The 24,777-nt window shown below is 37.5% G+C and overlaps 1 protein-coding gene across 1 annotated transcript in view; it reads right to left on the bottom strand.

Moving 5' to 3' along the window:
* DOK6 (docking protein 6) overlaps positions 1-24,777 on the bottom strand; it is a 422,926-nt gene that overhangs the window by 108,292 nt on the left and 289,857 nt on the right. Inside the window, exon 6 of the mRNA XM_023224190.2 lies at positions 710-848. Coding sequence (XP_023079958.1) covers positions 710-848 — 139 coding nt within the window. The remainder of the gene's footprint in view (positions 1-709; positions 849-24,777) is intronic.

A 24,777-nucleotide genomic window follows, 5' to 3' on the forward strand; every position in this document is an offset into this window, starting at 1 on the left:
GCTTCCCAAATACCACCTGTACTATAGATTAACTCAGATGCATCTTTATAAATTCTAGAGAAAAAATCTCATCTCTTAAGATTATAATCAATAGTCATTTCATTGTTTGCTTTTCAAGCAAATTAGTGATAAAGCTTGTTTTTCAGCTTGTCATATTAATAAAATTTACTACTTCTAGATTCTTTACTGGATGATTTTTTAGCTTGATCCTAAAACTGGACTACAGTTCCAGGACAAGATGATAAACAAATTATTCTGTTGTCAACTAGCATAAGCTCCTTCTGCAAACATTACATATACAGAAAAAGCTAGAAGTTTTAGAGCACATGGGATAAAAATAAAGATTAAAAAAAAAGTGGAACCCTTTCTGGTAAGAACTTAATTTTCCTAGTTATTTTGAGTCCATATTTAAATCTGATTATCCAACTGTATGTGGGGACATGCAGACAGCATTGCTTCTTATTTCATTATGCACTCCACTCTGACATCCAAGGCAACAGATCTTACATAGGTATATGCCAGAAGTGCAGGGCTCATACTTGGTGGCCACAAATAACTTCTTCTGTGACATATTGAGTAGGATAATAGGTGAGAAGGGTAGGGTGAACACCCAGGCGCTGACATGAATGGCCCCACACATACATGGTGTACATCAGACCCCAGTGACATTCATTTCCAAACTGATAGGTTACCAAGGAAGGGGCCTTACCCGGGCCTTCTGCTCCATTTCTAGCATTAATCTTTCATGTTGCTCAGCTATGGCCAATGTTGCAGAATGGACCTTCTGATAGATCATTTCTCCTTCCCTTGTTTGAAAAGTGAATAGTCCTTCTCCTGTGTCACACATTCTGAGAACAGAGATAGGGAAAGAGATGGGTCTCCATGTGTTCAAGTACGTAACAGTTTTCCACATAGACAAAACCCTTACCCTTGTGCCTCCTCCTCCTGACCTCCACAGGAGTTAGTGAGGCTGATCCTCGGCCATAAGCAAACGAACCAAAAAATGCATCTTTAAATGGTACATGCAAATGGAATTAAAAATAAAAATCCATGTATATTTGGATGTCTAAAAATGAAGCATTCACAACAGTGTAAAGGAACAGAAAAAATGATTTAGATAATGACAGTGGGTGCTTTCCAATATTTAAAGATTAAAAACAAATGAATTACAGTATTTTTATCTGCCATTATGATATAGACTATTATGATATAATATGGACAAACATGCAGTTATGTCATTTCTGACATAATAAAATTCTTATGTCAATTCAGGGAAAAATCAGAATGCAAATTTTTTTCAACTATCTAATTAGAATTACTTTTTAAAAACATTTTTTATTGGGAAAATTCCACCGACAAGTTGTTATTCAATAGGATTATAGGTAAGTTTTATTAACAAAGGCTAACTCTAAAATGGAAAATATTGTAATATTTTAAGCTAGCTTTTAAAGTTTTCAGAAAGACCCACCCAATACCAATATGTTAATATTTGGATGTTGGCTATTAACTGGATTTCTGTGGTGTTGATTTTTCAGGTTACATCAAGTGATTTTTAAGTTACAACATAAAAATTCATGAGGAAAACTTTGAGCACCAAAAAAATTTTAGATTCTTCTCTGATTCTCCAAGGAGTTTTCAATAGAAAAGAGATGTCTCAAGAGGCTCCCGACATTACAGAGGCTGCAACTGTGATCCCTTAGGGCCCTATAGAGCCAGCACTTAGCTTCTCTGAAAGAGATCTTAATAAAATTCACACAGCATGAAATGGAAAGTCGGGGGAAAAAATGAAGAGTTTTCACACAGTGAAACAAATGAGCTTGCTTTGTTGATTCAGAGGAGTAAGGAGCATCAGCAACAAAACCATTGATAAGTAGCGAGTGCATCTTGAGGTTGAGCTTTTTCATAGTCATCTGAAAAACAGTGCTTATTAGCCTTTGGAAATGAGATAATGGAGACACAAATTGTTATTTCACACTCAGTCATTAAGATGTAAAGTCGAGTGCTTGTCCACTTCCTGGCATTTAACTCGGCCCTGCGCAGGAGCTTGCCTGTTTACAGGAGGGATTTTTGTCTCTGAAGTAAAAACTACCGTAAACTTCATCCTTTGATCACGAACTAAGGCATTTCAAACAGCATAAAAAGCAAAGAAACTTTAGAAGAAGCTGTTTCTTCAGTGAAGGTCATGTTTATGATTTTTGTCAGCCATGTTGGAATAAATGGGCTAGGTGATATGGTTTGGCTCTGCGTCCCCACCCAAATCTCATCCCAAATTGTAATTCCCATGTGTCCAGGGAGGGACCTGTAATCCTCACATGTGGAGGGAGGGAAGTGATTGGTTTCTTCCATGCTGCTCTCCTGATAGTGAGTTCTCACGAGATCTGATGGTTTTATAAGTGTTTAGAAATTCCTCCTTTGCTCTTCTCTCTTCTGCCACCATGTGAAGAAGGTCCTTGCTTCCTTTTCACCTTCCACCATGATTGTAAGTTTTCCTGAGGCCTCCACAGCCATGTGTAACTAAGCCAATTAAGCCTCCTTCCTTTGTAAATTACCCAGTCTTGGGTATTTCTTCATAGGAGTGTGAAAATGGACTAATACCCTAGGTTTCCCTTGTTTAAAATGTGTTCTTTTGGGGCTGTTAGGGAACAGATAGACTGTTTCATATCTGTCTAAACAGTCTTGTGGTAACAAGCCAATACTACAGAATATAATTAGGAGAAAGAGGAAACAATTTAGATGGCTTTTGATTTGCTCCTCAAAGCATGGTCCATGGATCAGCAGCATCTGCCCCCTGGGAGCTTGTCCAGACCGTCAAATCTAAATCTGCATTTAACACACCCCCAGGTGACTGACATGCACATTATATTTGATAATGACGATTCCAGAACCTTCTCCACAGGCCACGATTTCATTGAAGAGGAGTGGGAGATGACACGAGAGACCCACAGGAGGACACATTAGAAGGTGCATTTGCACAGCTTTTTGAAGACTGTGATATATAAAACTAATATTAGAAATATATCAAAAAGGGCAAATGAACCCAAAGAATCATTTCCTTAACTTGGGAAAAGCTAAAACCAGAGGTGTTAGTAGTTACATTTCAACCCCCAACTCCCTTGCTGACAAGATGCACATTCCTCAATTGCATTTATTTTGTGAAACGGAAAATATGGATGACATGTGTTTATCCTGACTTCAAACTAGAATTTTATTGGTATCTGTAGACAGTTGCAAATGTTAATCTCTTTATATCTAACAATGTCTTTGTACGAAATGAATTTTTTTTTCTTATCTAAAATAGTGTTGGATGATCTCTAAGGTTTCTTTCAGCTCTGAGGGATATTCTGAGGCCTCACAAAAATTCTAAGAGGTAAATAGAACTGGCACATTTGTTTCCAGAATTTTATTTTTGTTTGATATTGTGATAGGGAAATTATAACAATATAGGACTCAAAAGACTAGGGCACCAATTTCAACCACAATGTTCTAGCCTGCCATATAAATTTATCATACAATTTTCAAGTAGCTACTATAACCTAGGCACCATTTGGGGCCTGAGACTTGAATAGGAGGGAAAAATATATATGGCCTATTGCTTCTGAGGCTTTTGAGTAGTGGGGAAAGGCCAGCAAGAATCACAAACTTACTGTGATATGTGCTACCAGGGAGAAGTATAGGGCCACAAGGTAGGACAACTGGGGATTAATCTGAGCCAGTTATTTTACCTATTAACTTCTCACCTATAAAATCACCAACAAGAATTTGTTTTTTTTTAAATGAAGTAATGTATGTGATAGTGAGCAGTAAAGGGTTAATGTAGCAGGCCCCAGTTGGTTATTCCAACCCTGCACATTCTTCATTCCTATTTTTAGGATGGGCCTATGGCTGGCTTCTGGGATATGATCTCTGGGACCTTTGGAATACTCTGCCTGTTTCTGTAAGTCTGAGACCTTGGGCCATGCTGTACCCAGTTGACCAGATACATTAATCCCAACAAAGGATAGCCCAGCAGGAATGCCTGTTTTCACTCTGATGCAGCCTGGAGCCTGAGTAGCTGAGTCAGTCCTGGGGGTGCTGCATGCCTACATGACTGACCCCCCAATAAAAACCTTGGACATTGAGGCTCAGGGGAGCTTCTCTGGTTTACGGCACTGCATGTGTTGTCACACGTCATTGCTGGGAGAATTAAGGGTGTCCCCATGCAACCCCACTGGGAGGGGCCTTGGAAGCTTTTGCCTGGACTCTCCTGGTCTTTATCCCTTGTGACTTTTCCCTTGGCTGATTTTAATCTTATTTCTCACTGTGGTGATACAAACTGTGAGCATAATGTGTTTTTCTGAGTCTTGAGTCTTCTAGAGGATTATCGAGCTGGAGGGTGGCCTTGGGAACCCTTCCATCTGACACTGCCAGCATGTGCTAAGGAGTCAATATGTTTTAATGTAGCAAGAAGGTAAAATTCCTAGTCTTTTCCCTAAATGTCTGTCACTATGGAATCTAAGAGAATATCCTCTTTATCCAGTCTCACCACTCACATCCAGAATTACTTGAAACAACAGTACTTGTCAGACTTACTGTTACGTTCTGGTAAATAAAAAATAACCAGGGATCATGTGGATGTATATACTTGAAGGAAACTGAACTCCAAAGGGTGTTCCACTATTCATGGTTCTCTTAGTTGCCTTCAAGGGCAGAATCAGCCCTAACATGGTGCATGGAGGAATTTTCTGGAGAAAAAATTCCTAGCATTGAACTACTAGACCACACCCCTTTTTTCTTGTCTGTAACTCTCAAACTTGGCTCTCTATGAAGGCGTGACTTTGAAATGCCACACTTTCTTCCCACATGATGTGTGAAATAAATTTATCAAGTCAAAAATTAAGGAGACTTTTACTTAAGTGTAGACACTTTAAGATAATTTTTTGTGGGTCTCTAGATAAAATTTTGCTGCAGATGAATTAGTTGACATCTGGCAGTTTTGTCCATCTTCACAGCTGTATAATTTCATTCTCACTAAGTTTTACAATATTGTATACATATTTAATAACCAAATATTTAGTCTCCTTGAATGCAGAAATTTTAAACTTTCAGTAATGGGGTAGAGTAAGGAGCATGTTCCTAAAAATCCAGTGGTATTTCTGTTCAGTATTTAAAATTTAATGTTTAATTATAGAACATAATGAAATTCTTCATAGCTTTTCCACAGAGCAGTTAAAACCAATTAACACTTTTATTCTGTTAACAGTCTAATCTTTATTGTCATTTAACAATGCTAGAATTTTTTTGCTGCTATGAAAAGATTGGTTACTCTGAATCAGACTTTGATCTAAGAAACTGGGCAAAATGGACAAGCAGTCTGTTTAAAAAAAAAAAAAAAATACAGAAAAGTCAGTAAAGCAACAGTACAGAAAGTCAAGAAATAGACCCAGTTCATGTAATAGTTAAATATATAGTCAAAGTAGAGTCTCAAATCAGTTAGGGAAAGCTGACCTCTTCAACAAACTGTTGAATGGTAGCCATTTGGAAAAAAAAAACTTTGAATCCATGTTTCTTCCTCCATTGATAGAAATTCCAGAGAAAGCAAATGGGGAAAAAAAACACCACAAGAAAATATCAAAGAATTTCTATATGAACTCAGAAAGGAGAAGGAATGGATTTCAAATGAGGATTCAAATAAAGTCACGGAAGAAAAGGTAGATGAATCTGCCTGTGAAAATACTTTTTAAAAATAATAGAAATCATAAGATCATAAGACAAAAACAAGATGGAAACTCAACATTAATTTCTCGTGTCATCTAGCAACATATTTTAGAAATTCAACTACTTCAGTAGTAGTCATAATAATAGGTAGTATTCAGTGAAGAATAAGTTAGACACTGTTTCAGGGTTTACACACATTAACTTTTTTTAATGCTCAAAGAACTATATGAAAAAATTACGAAAAGTAACTTCAGGTGAAAGTAATATGTAGTGTGCTAATCGTGTAAATGTGTGGGACAAAATTTCAGTTAAATAGGAATAAGTTCAAGAGATCTATTGTTCAATGTAGTGACTATAGTTAATAAAAATATATACTTAAAGAGGGTGGATAAGTGTTCTCACCATGGAAACTGATGACTATGTGAGGGTGATGCTTATGTTAACTAGCTAGATTTAATCATTCCGCATGTTTGTGTACTTCAAAATATCGGGTTGTACACAATAAATACAATTTTATATCAATGTAAAAAATGCATGGGAAGAATGTATACGCATCTTTGCATGTGCATATGCTAAACTCTGTTATGGGGGAAAAGTGAAAAATAGATGGGGTTTAAGTATAGAAGGAACATTTTCACTAATCTTTACATGAATGATAAAATAAGGAAAAGTTGTAGATTTATTTACAGTAAATTAATTTTTATTTTCAGAGAGGCAACATCATGCCTCTGCACTCCAGCCTGGGTGATAGAGCAAGATGATAGCTCAGTGCAGCCTTGAGCTCCTCGGCTCAAGTGATCTGCCCACCTCAGCCTCCTGAGTAGCTGGTAGTACAGGCTGACACCACCATGCCTCTCTATCCTGCTCCACCATGGTAACAAGCTTACTTCCCCTTCTGCCATGATTGTAAGTTTCCAGAGGCCTCCCAGCTATGTTTCCTGTTAAGCCTTGTTAAGAACTGTGAGTCAAGTAAACCTCTTTTCTTAAATTACCCAGTCTCGGATAATTCTTCATAGCGGTGTGAGAACAGACTAATACATATGCCTACAAGGAAATCTTGGTTTTAGTCTGGGTTCTGCTGCCAACTAGCTTTGTGAAATGCCATTTAACCCTCTCTAAAATTCAGCTTTTAAATGAAAGAGCTAGCATAAACCATATCTAAGATACACATTTGTGCCCAAACTCTACAACTCCTCCACCTGTGTACTCTGTGATGACACAATTATAGTCACATTAGTTAAAATCTATCTCTTCACATCTTTTCAAAGTTTTCATTTTACCCTATTCTATTTTTTTCTTGCTTTTTCTTTTCTTTTTTGTTTCTTTAACTCAGACGACTAGTTGAGTCTCCCTGAACACTCTGGAGTTTGGCTTTAGTAAATATTTGAAAATACATACATATAAGGTGCTCTTCTATTTACCTTACTTTATGCCTCAAAAATTCAGAATAAAAAAAACCCAACATGTGAAGATGTGATGTAAGTCATAAGACCTTAATTACCTCAATATATGATCACAAATTACCATTATCCTTATATAGTTACATGTTAATAAGGATTTAATGGGAAAAAAATTTAAAAAGATGTACAGATTTTATATTTGCCCTGTATACATATCTCCTGGAGGCTTTATTGTAAAGATATCAGATATTCCCTGACAATTAGGAATTTTAACATTTTTAACTCCCAATGTTAATCACAAAAAGCACCTCGTGTACACCTTAAATGTTTGTTGACCCAAGCAAATGAAAATTATCAATATAATGGCTACATAAAAAGTATTGATTTTTATAGTTTCTAATAGGAAAAAGAAAAATAAATTATAAAAGAAACATTGTTTTTGAATAGTCCCTTGGTGCTAGTGTACTTTTCCGAATAGAGTAGATAAAACAGTTAAATACAGAGAAGTGATACGTTCTTATGTTCCCAGCTGGTGTAGACTTCTATTTTAAACTTGAGGGCATCTGAATGTATCACATGGAGCAGCTACTGATCTATACTCACACCTATTTTTGTGGTGAAGAGCTAATAACAAAAGACAAGCAGAAACTTGAATTCTGTCATTTATGAAGTAGACTTTCCTTTTAACATGAATTTAACTGCCATGTTACGATTGGGACAGTTTTTAGTTTGTCCCAAATTTTAATAGTTATTTAGTCTCTGCATTAGAGAAGAGTTATGCTGTTTTTCACCATTTTGAGGGGAACCTAAAAATAAGAATTTTCTTCAGAGCAAAAAGAGCATGTAATCAGGGTTTAAAATTATATTTGTATTCCTCTTTTGCTTTAAATATAATTAAGATAATTTTTTTAATCATGTGAAAGATCCTTTCAGCATTTCAACTGACTATAGAAGAAAGACAAAGTATCATAGCCAAATAGAAAGTAGATGTAAGACTGGATTTGATTTGACTAAGGATTGACTTTTCTTCTCAGGTTATATTTATTCATTTGTCAACATATTTTTGGGCACCACCCACTTGTCTACTTGTCAGGTACTGTATTAGATTTTAGATTTTCAGAGATAACCATATTTTTTCAATGGAAGATGTAGTATTTTTTAAAATCATATTTTTAAAAACAATTACCATTATGAATTCTCATACATGCATTTAACTTATTTAAAAACTCAGTAGATGATTATATAAACTTATATGGAGATTAAGAACTTCTGAATTTATTATCCTTATTGTGTTAGTTTTCTCTAGAGATTTTCAGTTGACAGATCACTGATATTTTTTTAGTTGGCATTATCAAAACAAGCTACCCAGTAAAACCACAAAACACAAATCATTCTAAGATACTCAGAGCAAATACCGACTGGTATTATAAAAGATGTAAGCATATTTTTAAAAATTTTTAACATTGTATTTTGATATATTTATTGTAGAGCTAGGGCCTCTCTTACTCAGGCTGGCCTCAGGAGATTCTCTCTCCTTGGCCTCGCAAAGTGCTGAGATTACAGGTGTTAGCCATCACATCCTGCCTAAGCTACCAATTTTTAATTTCTTTTGAAATAGAAATAAAATTTACTGAAATTATGAACAAAATCTATATAAGGTTTAAACATTAAAGAATTTCAAATGCAATTACCTAGATATGTTCATTTCAGCTTACTGGATTTTCAACCTTAAATTTTTAACTTCATTTTAACACATTAAATTGTATTTCTTAAAATAATTTTCATCGAAAATGTTAGTGAATAGATAGCTTGAATCACCTTCAATGTAGATGCTAAGAAGCGTAGAGTACATATCTCCCTATCAAAAATAAAAGTAGCAATCAGTTTGTATTGTTCCTTGATATCTTTGATCTTCTTAGTTATACAATGTCAGGCTCATCATGGTTCATACTAATAAATTCTAGTTTAGGAATGGACCAATCACTTCTGTTTCTCCTGCTGAATTAAGTATAAATCTGTATTATAGTACTTCTAATATTTCATTATCTTTATTTTCACATGACTTTTTCCCAAGTAGACTTATCACAAGTAGATAGGGAGGAAAAGAAAACCTATAGAGGCTGGCAACTCAGTCCACGAAAGGGGATGTTGGTGTTTGAGGCAGGGTGGTGGGTTTCCACCCAGGATCCTGTAGAAGTCAGAGCAGGCTGCTTGGTGGCTGGAAAAACAGGAGCATTCCTAACTGTTGCTTTGACTCCAGTTGTTTTAGCTTTTTACTTGGCTGGATCTTATTGATTATCTTCCCTCTTTTCCTTCCATGTTGATTTATCCTTTCTCTAAGCTTTCTGGAAAAACCTTGTCATATTTGTCCTTCCCATCTTAACACATGTTTATTTTGTTCTCATTTCTTCTTATGGCTTCCTTCTTTGACCTTTAAAGATTTCTTCTTTTTGAAGGTCTTTATTAGATTTTACAATAAAAACTTTTAGAGCCACTCCAATTTCTTAAATTTGAGAATGACGTCTTTTTACCTATCTTATTTGTTTGCTTCCTAGATCCCATTTTTACATTTTCATTTGCCCTCATATTTGGGGGCATATATCCAGATTTGGTTATTTGAACAGATTGTGTGTGGGAATTTCCCTTGGCGGAGTGTATTTTTTACTTCGGTGACAGCCAATTCCTATTCTTCAGTTGGTTGGAATCTCAACCAACATGCACAGAGTTGCTCCTAATCCTCATTTCTTACTGGTACCCATCTCCCTCATTTTGGGAATGGAATTGAGATAGTTTCTCACCTCCTGTTAGACTTGGTGATTCTAACTGTGAAAGAAAAAGCAGTAAAGTCTGGTCAAGCTGATTAATGTTTTGAAAATAATACCTTCACTTTTTGCTAAAAAGACAAACATGTTGGTAGAAAAGAACAATTGGAACAGCTATAATGAAGGCAAAATAATTTAATTGATGCTAATTCAGGTAATGGCAAAAAAGCAGAAACAATACAAAACTTGAGTCCTTTAATAGAATAAAAGAAATGAAATAACAAAGCCAGGTTTAAACCACAGAATACAGGATCTTTGGTTGAAGTGAATTGACCTGTATTTAGTATTTGTATGTTGTCTGTGTCCATGTATATATGTGCATTATATATGTATATGTGTGCATATGTGTGTATATGTATAACATATGTATATGTATATTTTGGTCTGTTTCTCTAGAGGCTTCCTAATTAACACAGCATGTGTATCTTTGTCTTCTGACTTCTCCAGCCCTCTTCTGAGCCCATGGAAATCTGATTCTGACCCTGGGGAGCTCAGGTGAGGGGGTGAGTAGGATGAGTGGGATGTATTGCAGGTGCTGTCCTTGATGCCACACAAATCATGGTGGTGCTTGAGAGATCAAATAATAAAGGAAAAATGCATTTTAAATGAAGAATTTTCTTTTTTTCTGTTTGCATCACTATAGACATTGCTCTTCAAGTTATCTTTCTCCTGAGATCCAGGTAGACTTTCACTCTCTGAACCAGCTTGTAGTTGAGAAGATAAGAAAAATGTTGGCCAGCAGATCCAAGGAGACCTTTTCTCTTCCACAAACAGCTGCAGACACAGCAGAACTTGGGTAAAGGAGGGCAGGAAGTTACTGTATTGCAATGGCTTTACTTTTTTTTTTTTTCCAAGTATACTAAGGACTTTTCTCCACTGAGAAATTGTGGACATTTTCCCCTAATTTGGCATGGAAAGTATTATTACAGCAAAATAAATAGGAAGTCAACATTTCATTTCTGAGATTCGGAGTAAGATTTGAGTCACTAGCCAGGCAGACTTTGATGAATTTATAAAAGCCAAATCTAGATGATTAAGTCAGCTTTGCTATAAATCAGAGCTAGAGGGAGATTAGAATATGATTTAAGAGGCAACCTTGTTCCATCTGGACCTGGGTGACTGTGAGAAAAAAAGTTAGAAAGCATTGGGTGAGACTTATATATCCTGATATTTGTTATCTGAGTGAACATTCTGGAGAATGCAGGAATGTGAAATAAATTGGTCTCTAGATAGGTGAGCTAAAGGCTACACTCCTGACCCCCCACTGCCTACATCTGGCTGCAGGGCATCCAAAAATTCCAACGTGGAGGACTGGAGTCAGAGCAGGGTGTGAGAAATATAGGATCGAGGAAACTGGCCAGGATCAGGGGTTTCAGTGGAGAGTGACAGCGCATCCGCAAAGCCCAAATCAGTTCAGTTATATTTATTACAGCAGATGCCAGCCTGGAACAGACCAGACCACACAAGGCTTGAATCAGGGGTTCCTTTTATTCCATAAGGTCATGTAAGATTTTTGTGTGTTTAAACATCAAACTACATAAAACCTAGGAAGAAGGGGCAGAAAATAGTATCACCAAGGTGAGTCATCTGAAAGGGGTGACTTGAAATAGCAAGCTATAATTACCCACTTCCTGGTGAGAAGGGGTTCCTGAGAAATATCCAATAAGAAACAAAGAACTCACACTTTAACTGCATCACGTTGTGTTAAATTCTTGAACCTGCTACAGTTGTAAAGCATCTGCAATTTCAAATAGGAAAACTTTCACTCCCTTGTCTATGAAAATTAATTGGCAAAGGGTTTCATTTATTGTGGTCTCACATTTATATAGTCATCAGGCCAGATATACAGTCTCTCCCTAAATTTGGGGAAAATATTTTCTTCTAAGTTTCTGCCCACACATGTTCTTCTTCCATGATTTCATTCCTGGCTTCTACAATCACTTGGGGGTATGGAATGAACTAAATATATTTTATTTTGATTCATATTATCACTAAAGAGGCTCTTTTCATTGTCAGAAAGCCATACACAAAAAGCCAAAATTGTATTTTTAAATGTTAGCATATAGAGTGGTATGTGCCAGAACATGCTCCACTGACTTAGATTTCAGTCACTTCAAAAAGCAGTCTGCCATGGGCCTGAATGTTTGTGTTCCCCCAAACTCATGTGTTGAAACCCTATTCTTGATGTGATGGTAGTGAGAGGTGCGGCCTTTGGGAGGTAATCAGGTCATGAGAGCAGAGCTCTCGTGAATGGGATTCGTGCCCTTATAAAAGAGACCCAGGCCCGGTGCAGTGTCTCGTGCCTGTTAACCAAGCACTTTGGGAGGCCAAGGCAAGAGGATTGCTTGAGCCCAGTAGTTTGAGATCGGTCTGGACAATGTAGTTGGGACCCTGTTGCTACAAAGAATATAACAAAACTTAGCTAGGCATGGCAGCATCCACCTGTAGCGCCAGCTACTCGGGAGGCTGAAGTGGGAGGATTGCTTGAGGCCAAGAGGTCAAGGCTGCAGTGAGCGAATGATGGTGCCACTGCACTCCAGCGTGGTTGACAGAGTGAGACTCTGTCTTAATTTTTTTTTTAAAAAAAGATCACAAAACAAAACAAAAAGAGGCCCAAAGGAGCTTGTTTGCCCTTCTACCATGTGAGGACAAAGCATGAAACCACTACCTGGGAGGAGTGGGCCTCCCACCAGACACCAAATCTGGTGGCATCTTAGGTCCCTCAGCCTCAAGAACTGTGGGGGGCGGCGGGGGGGGGGGGGGTGGTTAAAAAATATGTATACACACATACACAAAATATCTAATGTGTATATATACACACATACACACATATACATATGTGTGTGTGTATATGTGTGTGTGTATATATATATATAATTTGTTTATAGGCCACCCCATTTATGGTATTTTATGATAGCAGTCCAAATGGACTAAGAGTCTAACAATAAAGCGAGGTCACTAGGGCAAGGCATATTTAGGCACTGGGCTCCTTTCTGCTGTGGTCATTCACACGCGACATTGAGAGAGTTTGAATTTGGAGGCTAACAATATTCTCCCCCATGAGATTAATGCTTAGCTGGAAACTGGAGGAACAGTATGGGGTGAGAAAGAGTAGCAAATAAAAGATTAAAGAACAAAGAATGGTGATAAACATCAACAAGGATTGAGTCCAGAGTGATGATTCAAACAAGAGCATTATTCAGTGAACAAGCTAGTTATAATCTGAAGACAGTAAAAGGCCAAAGAAGCAAGAAGGAAGGGGGAGTGAAGATCCGAGCTAGCAGAGGAAATGAAGTTAAACTTATAAAAATGATTTTCAAAGTCTTATCCTCATGGGATATTCTAGACATCCCTCTCCATGCTGCCCACACTTCTGGCTGGGTGTCCCGACTACATTTCCCTGATAACTTAACCTGCTGGCTGGTGAGACAATCAAATTGTCCCCGCTCAGTGATTTCATCTACAAGACACAGGAGTAACCACCGGTGAGAGAAGTTCAATTGTGAAAGAAGCAAAGGAAGAGGATGGGTCCTTAGCGAGGGTGCACAGCCTCCTCCTCCGTTGTTAGCTCTCCATTCGGTTTTGCCTGATGCAAGGCACACTTTCTTTCATATATTTAGATTCCATAGCTTTCTGATAATGGGTGCTGAGTATTTTAAATACACTTCGGGGTGGGCAGGGTGGCTCACACCTGTAATCCCAGCACTTCGGGAGGCTGAGGCGGGCAGATCACCTGAGGTCAGGAGTTCGAGACCAGCTTGGCCAACATGGTGAAACTGTCTCTACTAAAAATACAAAAATTAACTGGATGTAGTGGCTTACACCGATAGTCCCACCTACTCGGGAGGCTGAGGCATGAGAATTGCTTGAACCCGGGAGGCAGAGGCTGCAATGAGCCGAGATCGTGCTGCTGCGCTCCGGGCAGGGTGACAGAGTGAGACTCTGTCTCAATAAATAAATACATATTTAAAAATTAATACAAATAAAAACACACTTTAGGTGATTTCTGCATATTTAAGTTTCAAACTACTACTTTTAGAGCAAGCCCAGGGTAGTTTCCTGTTCTTCTGAACATGAGTAAAGAACTAAGGGCTGCAGAAAGCTTTCTCACAGGACCCAATTCTCATTAGCTTGTTCTCATTCAGCTAACGTTTATCCATCCCTTGTTGCATGCAAGGTACTCTGTCCAGCCAAGTATGTGACTGCAGGCTGACGGGTGGTGATCGGGAAAGCTGCCCGCATGAGTAAGATTCTGACGCTTCTTTGGAATAGTTTATCCTCTGTCTGCCACCTCCAGATCACCACATCTCCATGACTGGACCCAAATAGTCATTTCGTATTTCCAAAAATACTTTCAGTTATGAACACCTTCAGGAGAATTCAGGGGCTCATGGTAGAAATGAATGAATCATGTACATAACTGAGAAGTATTTATACAGAAAGAGTTTTGGTTTTCTGGAAAGGGTAATTTCTGATGTTGAGAAGCGAGCCATTACAATGTTGGTTTTACAAGCCACTGGGCTTCATAACATCAGAGTCCTGGTGGGTCAGGAGAAGGAAAGGAGACAGCACTCGTCAGTAGCAGACGAGAGCAACTTAGCATTCCATATAATCTTGGAGAGAGCTGGTCTAAGTCCCTCAGGTAGGTATTTTAACAACTGGATCCTCTCTGAACTCCAAACACCCGCTTCTTGAGCAGTGACTTAAGATGGGGGAGAAGACAGAATGAGCTGGCTGCCTCACTCCCTCTCCAGCTCCTGTCCCAGCTTGAGATGAAATTCTGTGAAAGTGTAAAGAAGGTGGGGCGTAATGGAATATCTTCTACTTTTCTCAACCCAGCACCAAGCGTTATAAAGAATGGGATAAAAATGCCATAAGGAAAGTTGAGAGAAATTTACTTTTACCCTTGAGACCTAATGGAAATTCAAGCACTATATATTTTATTTTATTTTTCTTAATGGTCAAAGCCCTTGGCTGCATATTGTAAATACCTATCATGGATCAAAGCAATCTCAGTGAAAAATATTTCTTTCAGCTTGCTAGTTGTTAAAGCTCCATGAAATGTGCATTTTCAATGCTATCTTCTCTATGAACAAAAGATTTGTCTGCTGCTAAGCAATATCTAAAGTAATATCTATAGGGTTTCATTTCTCCTTGTATGTAAGGATGAATTATAGAAACTATCACAAGGTTTTGTATTGCTCTGTTGTCTATGATTAAGTACTTGAGCTACAAAATTATCTTATATAATTCCCACTATTTTTTCCTTCCAGGGATTGATTACCCATTTCAATTCCCAGTGATTAATCTCTCTCGCTGTTTTCATTAAGCATTCCTACAAAATGAAGGGGAAGATGGAATTAGCAAGGTAGAAAATGAGAGAATTAAAAAGCAAATCTCCTGTTTCGTTTCTTTTCAATGAATATTATGTCAAGAAATAAGTAAAGGTTTTGAGACCAGGCTTACAAGGTTGTGGTGCACCAGAAAGCACAGAGCAGTGGAAAAGGATACCCTGCAAAGTTCAAACACTGCCTTCTGAAGGCAGGTGGCATCCTGGGGAGAAACACTGATGAGGAATCGACAGGCCCGGGCTCAGCTTGGATGCCTTGGAAAAGTCACTTGACCTCCAAGTCTGTGGCTGCCCATCTCTAAAAACTACTTGCCTTTCATACTATGAACACCTTTTGAACACTGTCAGGCACCATGAAATAAAAGATATTATCAGTGTGATTACGAGCCATGGTTTCACAGGAGCCCTACACTGCCTAGAGCGCTAAAACATCCTCCTTGGCAAATATTTTCCTGCTGTGCTTTAGAGTATCATTGGCCTCTGCCACCTTCCCCAGTGGTGTTGCATTTTCTATGTTTAGAGATGGTGTTTCCTGTTCTTAGACTGTGGCCCACAGTACCCCTGACAGGCCCAATCATACCCGAGTGTGTGTTCTATCGAACTAGCAATTGTCCCCATCAGAGAGTTTGCCTGTGAAAAACGGCTTCCCCTCGTAAAGTGGCAGCTTTCCACAGAGGAGATCTGCCCGTGCTTTCACCAACACAGACAACACTGGAGAAGGGAAGAAAAATCACTTTGCTATGTCACTAGCTCATGTAAAGGTCATTTCTCAACCTGTTTCTTGTGCAGTGGAAGGTGTTGATTATTATATAGCTCTAGTAATGTTGCCTTTTTGAATTCATTCTTGTTCTCAGGGGCTGTGCCATCTTCCACCTAGACCAAGTTTTATTACATTTAGTGCAGCAGAGCATGCAGATGATGTAGTTAGAACTGTAGGCGAAATAACCCATTTCTATACCTATTGTCAGCTTTAGGCATATTTAATAGAAATGCAATATAAAAATATAGTTGATTAGGATTGGAATAAATAAAAAAGGCTTAGTTTCTGATTTTGGATTTGGCTGACTTTATTTTTCTCTGGGGTTCTTTCTAAAGCATTAATTTTCCTTAGCACAAAGAGTAAGAAAACAATTTCTTTTAGAGAATATTTCTAATTTCTTTAGTATTTTTGAATTATTGCAGGGTTCATTTTAAACCAGTCTGACTAGTAGATAAAGGAATGCTATCTATTTCCTCAGGATCCTGGGCTGTTATTTTCTATTTTGATGCTGATTATTTGTTAATATTTTAAATTAACATAAATATGACTGAATTTAACTTTAGCGATATGAAGTATTTTGCTGTTAATGCAAACACATGACAAAGAAAATCTAATTTACAATTTAAATTTCAGAGTTGAACAAAAGCATACTGGATTCAGTTTCCAAAGACAGAGGTTTATATTCAGGGTTGTGCAAATAATGATTTATGTGACCTTGACTGACCTTGACTGTGCCCTGATAAATCTATTCTCTGTCCTTCCTTGTCTTGTTTATCGGGGTGCTTTGCCCCGGGAAACTGACTTCTACAAGCCTCTCTGAGACAGGCACCAAAATGATGGGCATTTTGGGGAGAGGAATATAGTAGCTGTCTCTAAAACTTGGTCATTAATGTCCTTCTAGTTCTAGATCAAAGGAAAAATGTGTCCAGGCTGAAACAGTAGGCTTACACTTAATGAGGATGTCCCCCACACCAATGAGGAGTTGCTAGGCTGTTTGAAAGCACTCATTTGAAGATAAGAATAATAACTTACTGGGATAATACCCTTTCTTATAAGTATGAACTAAAAGTTCAGAAGTGTAAATATGAATAGTATTAGCATCCTTTTCCTCCCTGAAGAATCTATTAAGAATATCAAAGCTCTTCAAACAGTGATCAAAAGTGACACATAGACCCAAACATATGATTTCATTTTATAATATGGAATTAAGATGTCCATTGAAAAGAGGTTTGAAATAACACCACATCTTTTTTGAAGGAGGTTTCAGTTTCCCATCAGTTATCGTAATATTCCAAATCCATACGAACCCTGGAAGTGACCCTTTGCAGTCTAAATTTTCTCTTATTAATTAAGGCTTTTTGTTTAAAGACAGGTCCAACAGGTTTTATATGGTATATTCATAGTTTGCCTTACAGAAAATAAACTTTCAATGATCCTTTAGCTTCATTCTATTTTAAAAAGACAGCACTGTGTAAATTAATTTTTTAGGTTGTGTTTTGTAACTGGAAGAAAAATATAGTAAGTTTCTATAATTTCTGTTCTCATTAATAAATGTATGAAATATTATACTTTAAGTAAATTCATAATGGTGCTTCTGCATTTTTAAAATTCCTTCCAAGGGAGACAGCTTATGAAAAACTAATATAATTAGCATTTTTTGATGGATAACTAGTGTCAAGACACAGGAAAATGCTTATTGCAGTTAAAGAATGCACCTGAATGTGTACTGCAAACAATAGCACAATGTGATTGAAGAAAATAAATTAAACTTATATTTTTGTTTTCGACAACCAAAACATTGTTCCTGTTTTTATAATTTACATTGTCATAAGCATATTTTTATGGAAAATTTGATGTTTAGTTTTTGTTAAAGATCTATAGCCAGTTGCCTTGGAACCTCTGCTGGGTACTTCATCAAGCACCTGCTGTTTGAAGGAGGGAATAAGCCAGAATAAAATTCTTGCTCTTCAGGTAAATAGCTTAGGCTATGCATGTCTTCAAATAATTAAGCAAATATTTCTTGGGGCCTATTATGTGCCAGGAACACATATGCTAGTAGGAGAAAAGAACTTTCAGAGAAGGATGTTAGGTATATATTCTATAACATTTTATTGCAGGGAGCTCCTGACAACACAAAAAGGGAACCTTTTAATCTAACATTTGTATGTAACCATGGGTATGTGAGGATAACTCCTTTATGAAGAAGGCAAGACTTGGGATTTTTATGTAATCTTTGTGCTGGTGAACACAAACAACATTAATAATAAAAATGATCAAGTCAAGATTTAACCTACAAATATCCTTTTTGGGTGGGCTTTGTACATAAGGCATTTTAGTACAAAAGTACTAAACGGTATGTTTCCCTCATCTTTCAGTCAACTGCTGTGTGCTCTCACCCCAACTCTCAGCCTTTTGGGGGTTGGAGGCTTAGGGTCAGAGGTTTAATAGGCAACAGAAAGAGAAAGGAGAATGGCTGTCCCACCTGTGAGAGAGAGGGGTTCCTGAATGGGTCTTCCCAACTTTTCCCTTCTCACTCGAAATGACTTTGGCTGCTTAGGGAATTTCAAATGCAAGAATAGGCGAATCCACCCCTTAACATCTCCAAGACTCAATGTGGACTCCACAGATTCTCTGTTCCTGTCCTCATCAGCTGTTGGAATATGGAATCCTCCCATGGAAGGTTAAACAAGGCAACTTTCTAACTTATATTAACAGGGCATTAACCCCATTGAAGAGTTACACTTCTTAAAGGTACCTACTTAGAAAACGCATTACTCTATTAATATTTTTTTATTTTCTATATTCTGGTTCTTTGACATCTAAGGCCTTGATGCCACTGGAAGGACTGCCCCTACCACGGTTAGCCAACTGCTAGAGATAGTAAATAACTCCCTGAAGGTGGGCTTTTCAAATGCAAACCAACCGATATGGAGCCCACACCCACCACCACTTCCTTCAGTAGACTCTTTAACTCTGAGCCACTGTCTCTGCCCTGATCACCCCAGGGCCAAGCATCAGCTTCTAAGCTCCAGAGCCTGCTGAAATTTCCCAACTAAGGAATCCTATCCTTGCTTGCTTTGGCTTGCCCAGTTACACAATGAAGGCTCTTAGCCAGTTTCCCTCTCTCTGCCTGTGACCAACCTCAGTACTTCTTTGTGACCCCCCCGGAGCCATGGCATGCATGCTCCCTCCTCTTGGGAACAGGGTCACAAACTATATTTTCAAAGAAAATGATGTCCTTATTGACCTCATCATGCCTAAATAATAATAAAACCTATTAAAACAATTATCCATGTGTTCTAGGCAACTTTTTGTTTATAAGCACTTTTTAGGTGTGATAAGAAATATATTTCCTCGTTTTCTATCATTTTCATATTTTTTGAAGCTTTTCAAAGCTTGTTTTGCCCAGTGAGAAATATAAATAGGCTTAATGAATACTTTCACACATTAATGTTTATATTACAAAAGCTTTTGTCATAAAAATAACATGTATAGAGATTAAGATCCAGAAATATATCTATATTGGGTCTTAGGAGTTTGTGGAATAAAACGAGTCAGTCTCGCCACCTGTGGTGCAGGAAGGGTGTGACAGAATTACTCTTTAGACCAGAATTCACGAGTTTATATAAAGCAATCAACTAAACTATGTCTACAATTCTCAACTGGCGAGTGGGTAAAGGAATTATAGTGTATATTCTTACCACAATAAAACAGAATAAACTGCTATATGTGAAATGCCATGGAAGAATCTAAAAAGCATTACACTCAGTGAAAGTGGCTAGACATGCATTTAAATGACATTCTAGAACAAAGCAAGACTAGAGGGATAGAAATGAAGTCAGTTACTCAGGTGCTAGAGTCGAGTAGACGGCTTTGCTCACTTGGGTACCCATTTGGAAATTAGAAATAATTAAGAAATTACTTTTAGGAAAAGGAGCAGAATTTGAAACACCACTTCAGGGCATAAGAATGATTTTTTTAAAAAGCCAGTTTCTGATTATAAGTAACCAGAAGAAGACTTTTGTTTTTGTCAATTCTGCAGAGAATCTGTTATCTAAAACAACTATGAGCAACTACAGACACAGTCTGAGAATTTTCTGTAAAGGGCAAATAAGGGTTCTGAAACAAAGGGACATTTTGAGTCAGATTAGCACAGGAAAAGCAGCGTGTACACAGTACAGAATTAAGAGAGCCTATACAAATAAAGACACAAGAGAAAACAAAGCCCTAGCTATTTCAGGGGTTAAGGTTTTCATGATTTCCAAAGTGAAGAGGAAACTGAAACACTTGTATTAGAACATCATTGCAACATATTTATAGTTTGCCACTTATAATTATACTTAAAATAGTTGCATATTAAAGTGCTCCATAGTTCTCATTGCATGGTGACATTCTCAACTAAATTTTTCCTGTTGACTCCTCAAAGGACGGCTTTACAGAATAACATGGATTAAATGAGCCTCAAATTACAAATTCCCTCAATAATCCGGTAGATAGAAAAGAAATACCGTCTCACCGTGGCCCTGCTTTATCTGGGGGAGGGTTCGATGCTGCACTCTGACCTCCACAGGAGATACAGTTCAGTATCTCAGCCTGCTTAACATGATTGGAGAAAATACCAATGACTCGATGTGAATAGATCTGGGATGCAGCTGCTGAAATGATATTGCTAAGGCATTCCTTTTTCTTTTGATTAGACTTCATGTTTACAAAAAATTAATTCCAGCAGAATAACAAATGGTTTTGTTTTCTAGCTCTCTGTTGAATGAACAGTTTTGCCAATTATCTTAATAGAGTAGTGATATAATGAATACAACCTCAAATGTAAACCAAGCAATCCATAGGCCATACCCCAATCACTTCCTTCATCAGCTTCAAAAATCCCTAAGTGCACCAGTAGAATGGTTTTGGAGCCAGTAACAGGAAAGCAAATAGAAAGTCAAGGGGGACTTTCAATGCCAACAAGACCAATTCAGATCCTGATCTGACTTGTTTCAAATACAATCTCTTCACAGAGTAATGGAGCATGAGTTCTGCCACACAGAACTTTAGAGAGAGTCCTTTATTTCAAAGACTGTAAAGTTGGAAGAATTCATTCATCCGCAAAGTCAAATGTCAAAAGTTGTGTTTCCCACTCCTCATCAGGCTTGTGGTTAACAATGCACGTGACTGACAGTTCTGTCATGCAACAGGGTGCGTGAGGCCCAGAGCTGATGCCTCTACCGTCTGAAAAGTTGCAAGACCATATGCTACTTAGTTTAGCTTGTGTGCATCCTGCCCTGGGACCCGATTTTCACTTTATCTTGTAAAATATAAAACCCTGGTGCCCTTTAAGTTCCATTACTGTCTTAAAGTTTTAAAGAAGACATCCATGGGTCCAATTAATAATGTGGTTTCCATTTATGGTGTGCTTACGTTTTGCCAGGCATGTCATCATTTCTTTGTGTGCATTATCTCACTTAATTCTATAAACAACTGCATGGCCTGGGCAAAATTAATCTCGTTTTTAGATTAGGAAACTAATCCCTAAAGAAGTGAAGTATCTTGCAGAATCTAGACCGATTTGGCTTGTAGATTTCATATTCTTGTTCAAAGCACTTCCTTACATGGCCTTAATGTGAGACATGTGTAACGTAATAGTGCCGCATTTAGTCATATAGAAAGGATTTTTCATTCTAGAGCTTTTCCCTAGGTAATGAGTGTCTCATGTTGTATTTATTATTTAAAAAATCACATTAAATAAATATATAAAGTAAGTTTCTATGATTTGGTTTTTTGCATATACATATTATTCATACCAAATCTTTGATTTGTGTATTCTTGGAGTAATTCTGAGAGTCAATGAAAGCATAATCCAACTTACCTAAATTCTTTATATAAATACATTCATCACATTTTGTACTGCACAGATGAAATACTTATATGAAAATATTGCTAAATATTTAATGATCAAGGTGAATTGCCCTGCAAAATTTCCTTCTAAGTTCTTTTTATTCAACTTCTGTGGTATATTGGTATTTTAAAAAATCTCTCTGCAACGTTTATTAGTTTTTTTCTTAGGCAGATATATTGCTAAAAAATATTTATTTTTATGGTTTATTTTTAAAAGAACATCAACAGCATAATTTCTGTTTTAAATTTATTTTACTTATTTCACATAAACCATTTTTGAGTATATTGGTGCGTGAGCAAATAAAAAGGGTGAAATTATCAAGAGAATTTACTAAACACCAAGTTACTGATATTTAGAAACAATCTAAATATAGAAACACATACAGAAACAATCGGGAGGCCTTGGGACAAGGCAGAAGAGGTCTGGGCTGTCCAGGCAGCTCCTAGGGCCCCACTCTTGCCTTTGGGGTGTGCATTGTCTGGCTCAGATTACACCAGGTCTGCACTAGTGCCCCCAGCAAGAAGTGTGTCAGTTAGGAAATCTCTCTATTTTATATCCCAGCTGTTTAGTTTGTCATTCTCCATAAAGCTCTGCCTCCTAAATCCGGAAGCTGTAGGTCTATTTACCATATGTAATCCTAAACTAGAAGCGTCCTGCTAAGAGCAGTCTGTATATAGGGAGTCTTCTTTTTAGTAAAGTCAATAGTCTATTTACCAGCACTCACCAGTACTTTTACAAGGAGATGAGACTGCATCACCTCCTGTCCCGCTGGAGGTTCCCTTTAGTGGTGCTTGAGACAGAAATGATCATAGATTAGGTGTGTACCTTCCTCCAGCATAGTGGGACACATCCTTGAATCTATAATTTATTTTCACCACTTTTCTGGGAGTACTGATGAGGTTAGGGCCAAGACTGGGAGCTTAATCCTATATGATTCAGCAGCCTCACATTTCAGGGTGATATACCATAACACCAATGCAGATCTACCACCTGGGAGTTTCATGGTTCCGCTTGAAAAGGAGGTGTTAAAAAAAAAAAAAAAAAAGTATGATATAGAAATCCAGCACCCCTTTGAGTAAGATAAACAGCTAAACAGCTATAAGAGTAAGACGGTATGGATGCAAATTTTGTGAGGCTGTGAAAGCTTATACAATTTGAGGCCATTTTAGTTTAATATAAAAGAACAAAAATAATTGTCATGTACAAAATGACAAATACATGATTACATGTGAACAGGGTGCAAGGTCACCTTTAACAGAGGAGTCCTGAAGTCATAACTCATTAGTATTTCAGCAAATTCTGCCTGTACATAAGTATGATATTTGTGCTAAGAGAGTTGCATTCTGTTGTTAGGAACCTCTGGAATATACCTAAGATAAATAAAAGAGATCTGGTTTGCAAGAAGCTTATTCAACAATCCATGCTACCTCCCACGGTATTAGTTCTCTAATTCTATTTTGGTATAATGATGACCGAAATGAACATATCTGACTTTTTTAGCTACCTGCATACTTCTAAACCTTTTCTTCCCTAATTCAACAAAAATCTTTATGAACTTCAGATTTCATTGAATAATTGTCACAAGTTCTACCTTTCATTTCTTTGTGCTTTTCCCACAACTGGATTAATCATGATTTTTAAAACAATAAAGAATGGCTTTCTCATTCAACTGGCTAGGGATAGATTGTGATCTGGACATCCTGAATATCTCTCAGATAATAGGAACTCAGTGGTAATTTGTGAGAGTAACTGATACCCTTTAGATAATCCGGCATGCAAAAAATCTCCAAGTTTCTAAATTGTAGCTGTAATTTCAAGGTCAATCTCGTATATCTTGAAAGCAATACTTTCAAGCGTCTCTTCCACCTGTGTCATCAACTCCGGAAAGATACACTTTTCTATTTAGCACTTCATTTACTGGGGATTTTGGAGAAGTGAGCTTCCAATGCACATTTTGGTTGTTGAGACAGAGTCTCACTCTGTCACCCAGGCTGGAGTGCAGTGGTGTGATCTCCGCTCACTGCAACCTCTGCCTCCCGGCTTCGAGAGATTCTCCTGCCTCAGCCTCCTGAGTAGCTGGGACTACAGGTGCGTGCCCCCACTCCTGGCTAACTTACGTATTTTTAGTAGAGATGGGGGGTTCGCCATGTTGGCCAGGCTTGTCTCAAATTCCTGGCCTCAATTGATCTGCCTGCCTCAGTCTCTCAAAGTGCCGGTATTACAGGCATGAGCCACTTTACCAGGCCTCAATGTACATTTATAGAAAGATAATCATGTCCAGAGTTTGGTGGATTGTATACATTTCTACACTATCTGTCTAGGTGTTCTTTCACCTGAAAGTCAGTATTTTCCTATTTTATTCTGAGTTGTAAACTGCACTCGTCAAAATAAACACAATAGTGTCCATTGCCTCTTTCATAAAAGTGTTTCTTCACAGAATTGATTTTCTACATAAATGTGATTCAGAAAAGGTTCATTTTTTATGCCAGTATAGAGAATGATGAATAATCAATTGTCTGGTTATTTTGAGTTTTTCAGGGTGACTATAAGGAAAAAAACAAGTACCTAAAACTAACAGACAACAAGTATGGGGCCTGCCACGAATGGTTTTGCCTACAGAATTCACGAAGTATTAAAAGTCAGGAAAGTGTTTTTTTCTTCTGATACAAAGTGGTATTGTTTATTTTCCTAACTGACTTGACATCAGCCCTACAAAGTAGGATGAAATTAATTATTTGGCATTTTTATGTATTATATAATAATTGAAACACATCAGGCAATAAATGAACAAATAAACATGTGATGCCCTGAGGAGTCTTTGGACAAACAAATGTCAAAGGAAAATGGATTGTTCAGAA

This window comes from Piliocolobus tephrosceles, chromosome 18 (genome assembly GCF_002776525.5).
Source record: "Piliocolobus tephrosceles isolate RC106 chromosome 18, ASM277652v3, whole genome shotgun sequence".
Classification (NCBI taxonomy): domain Eukaryota; kingdom Metazoa; phylum Chordata; class Mammalia; order Primates; family Cercopithecidae; genus Piliocolobus; species Piliocolobus tephrosceles.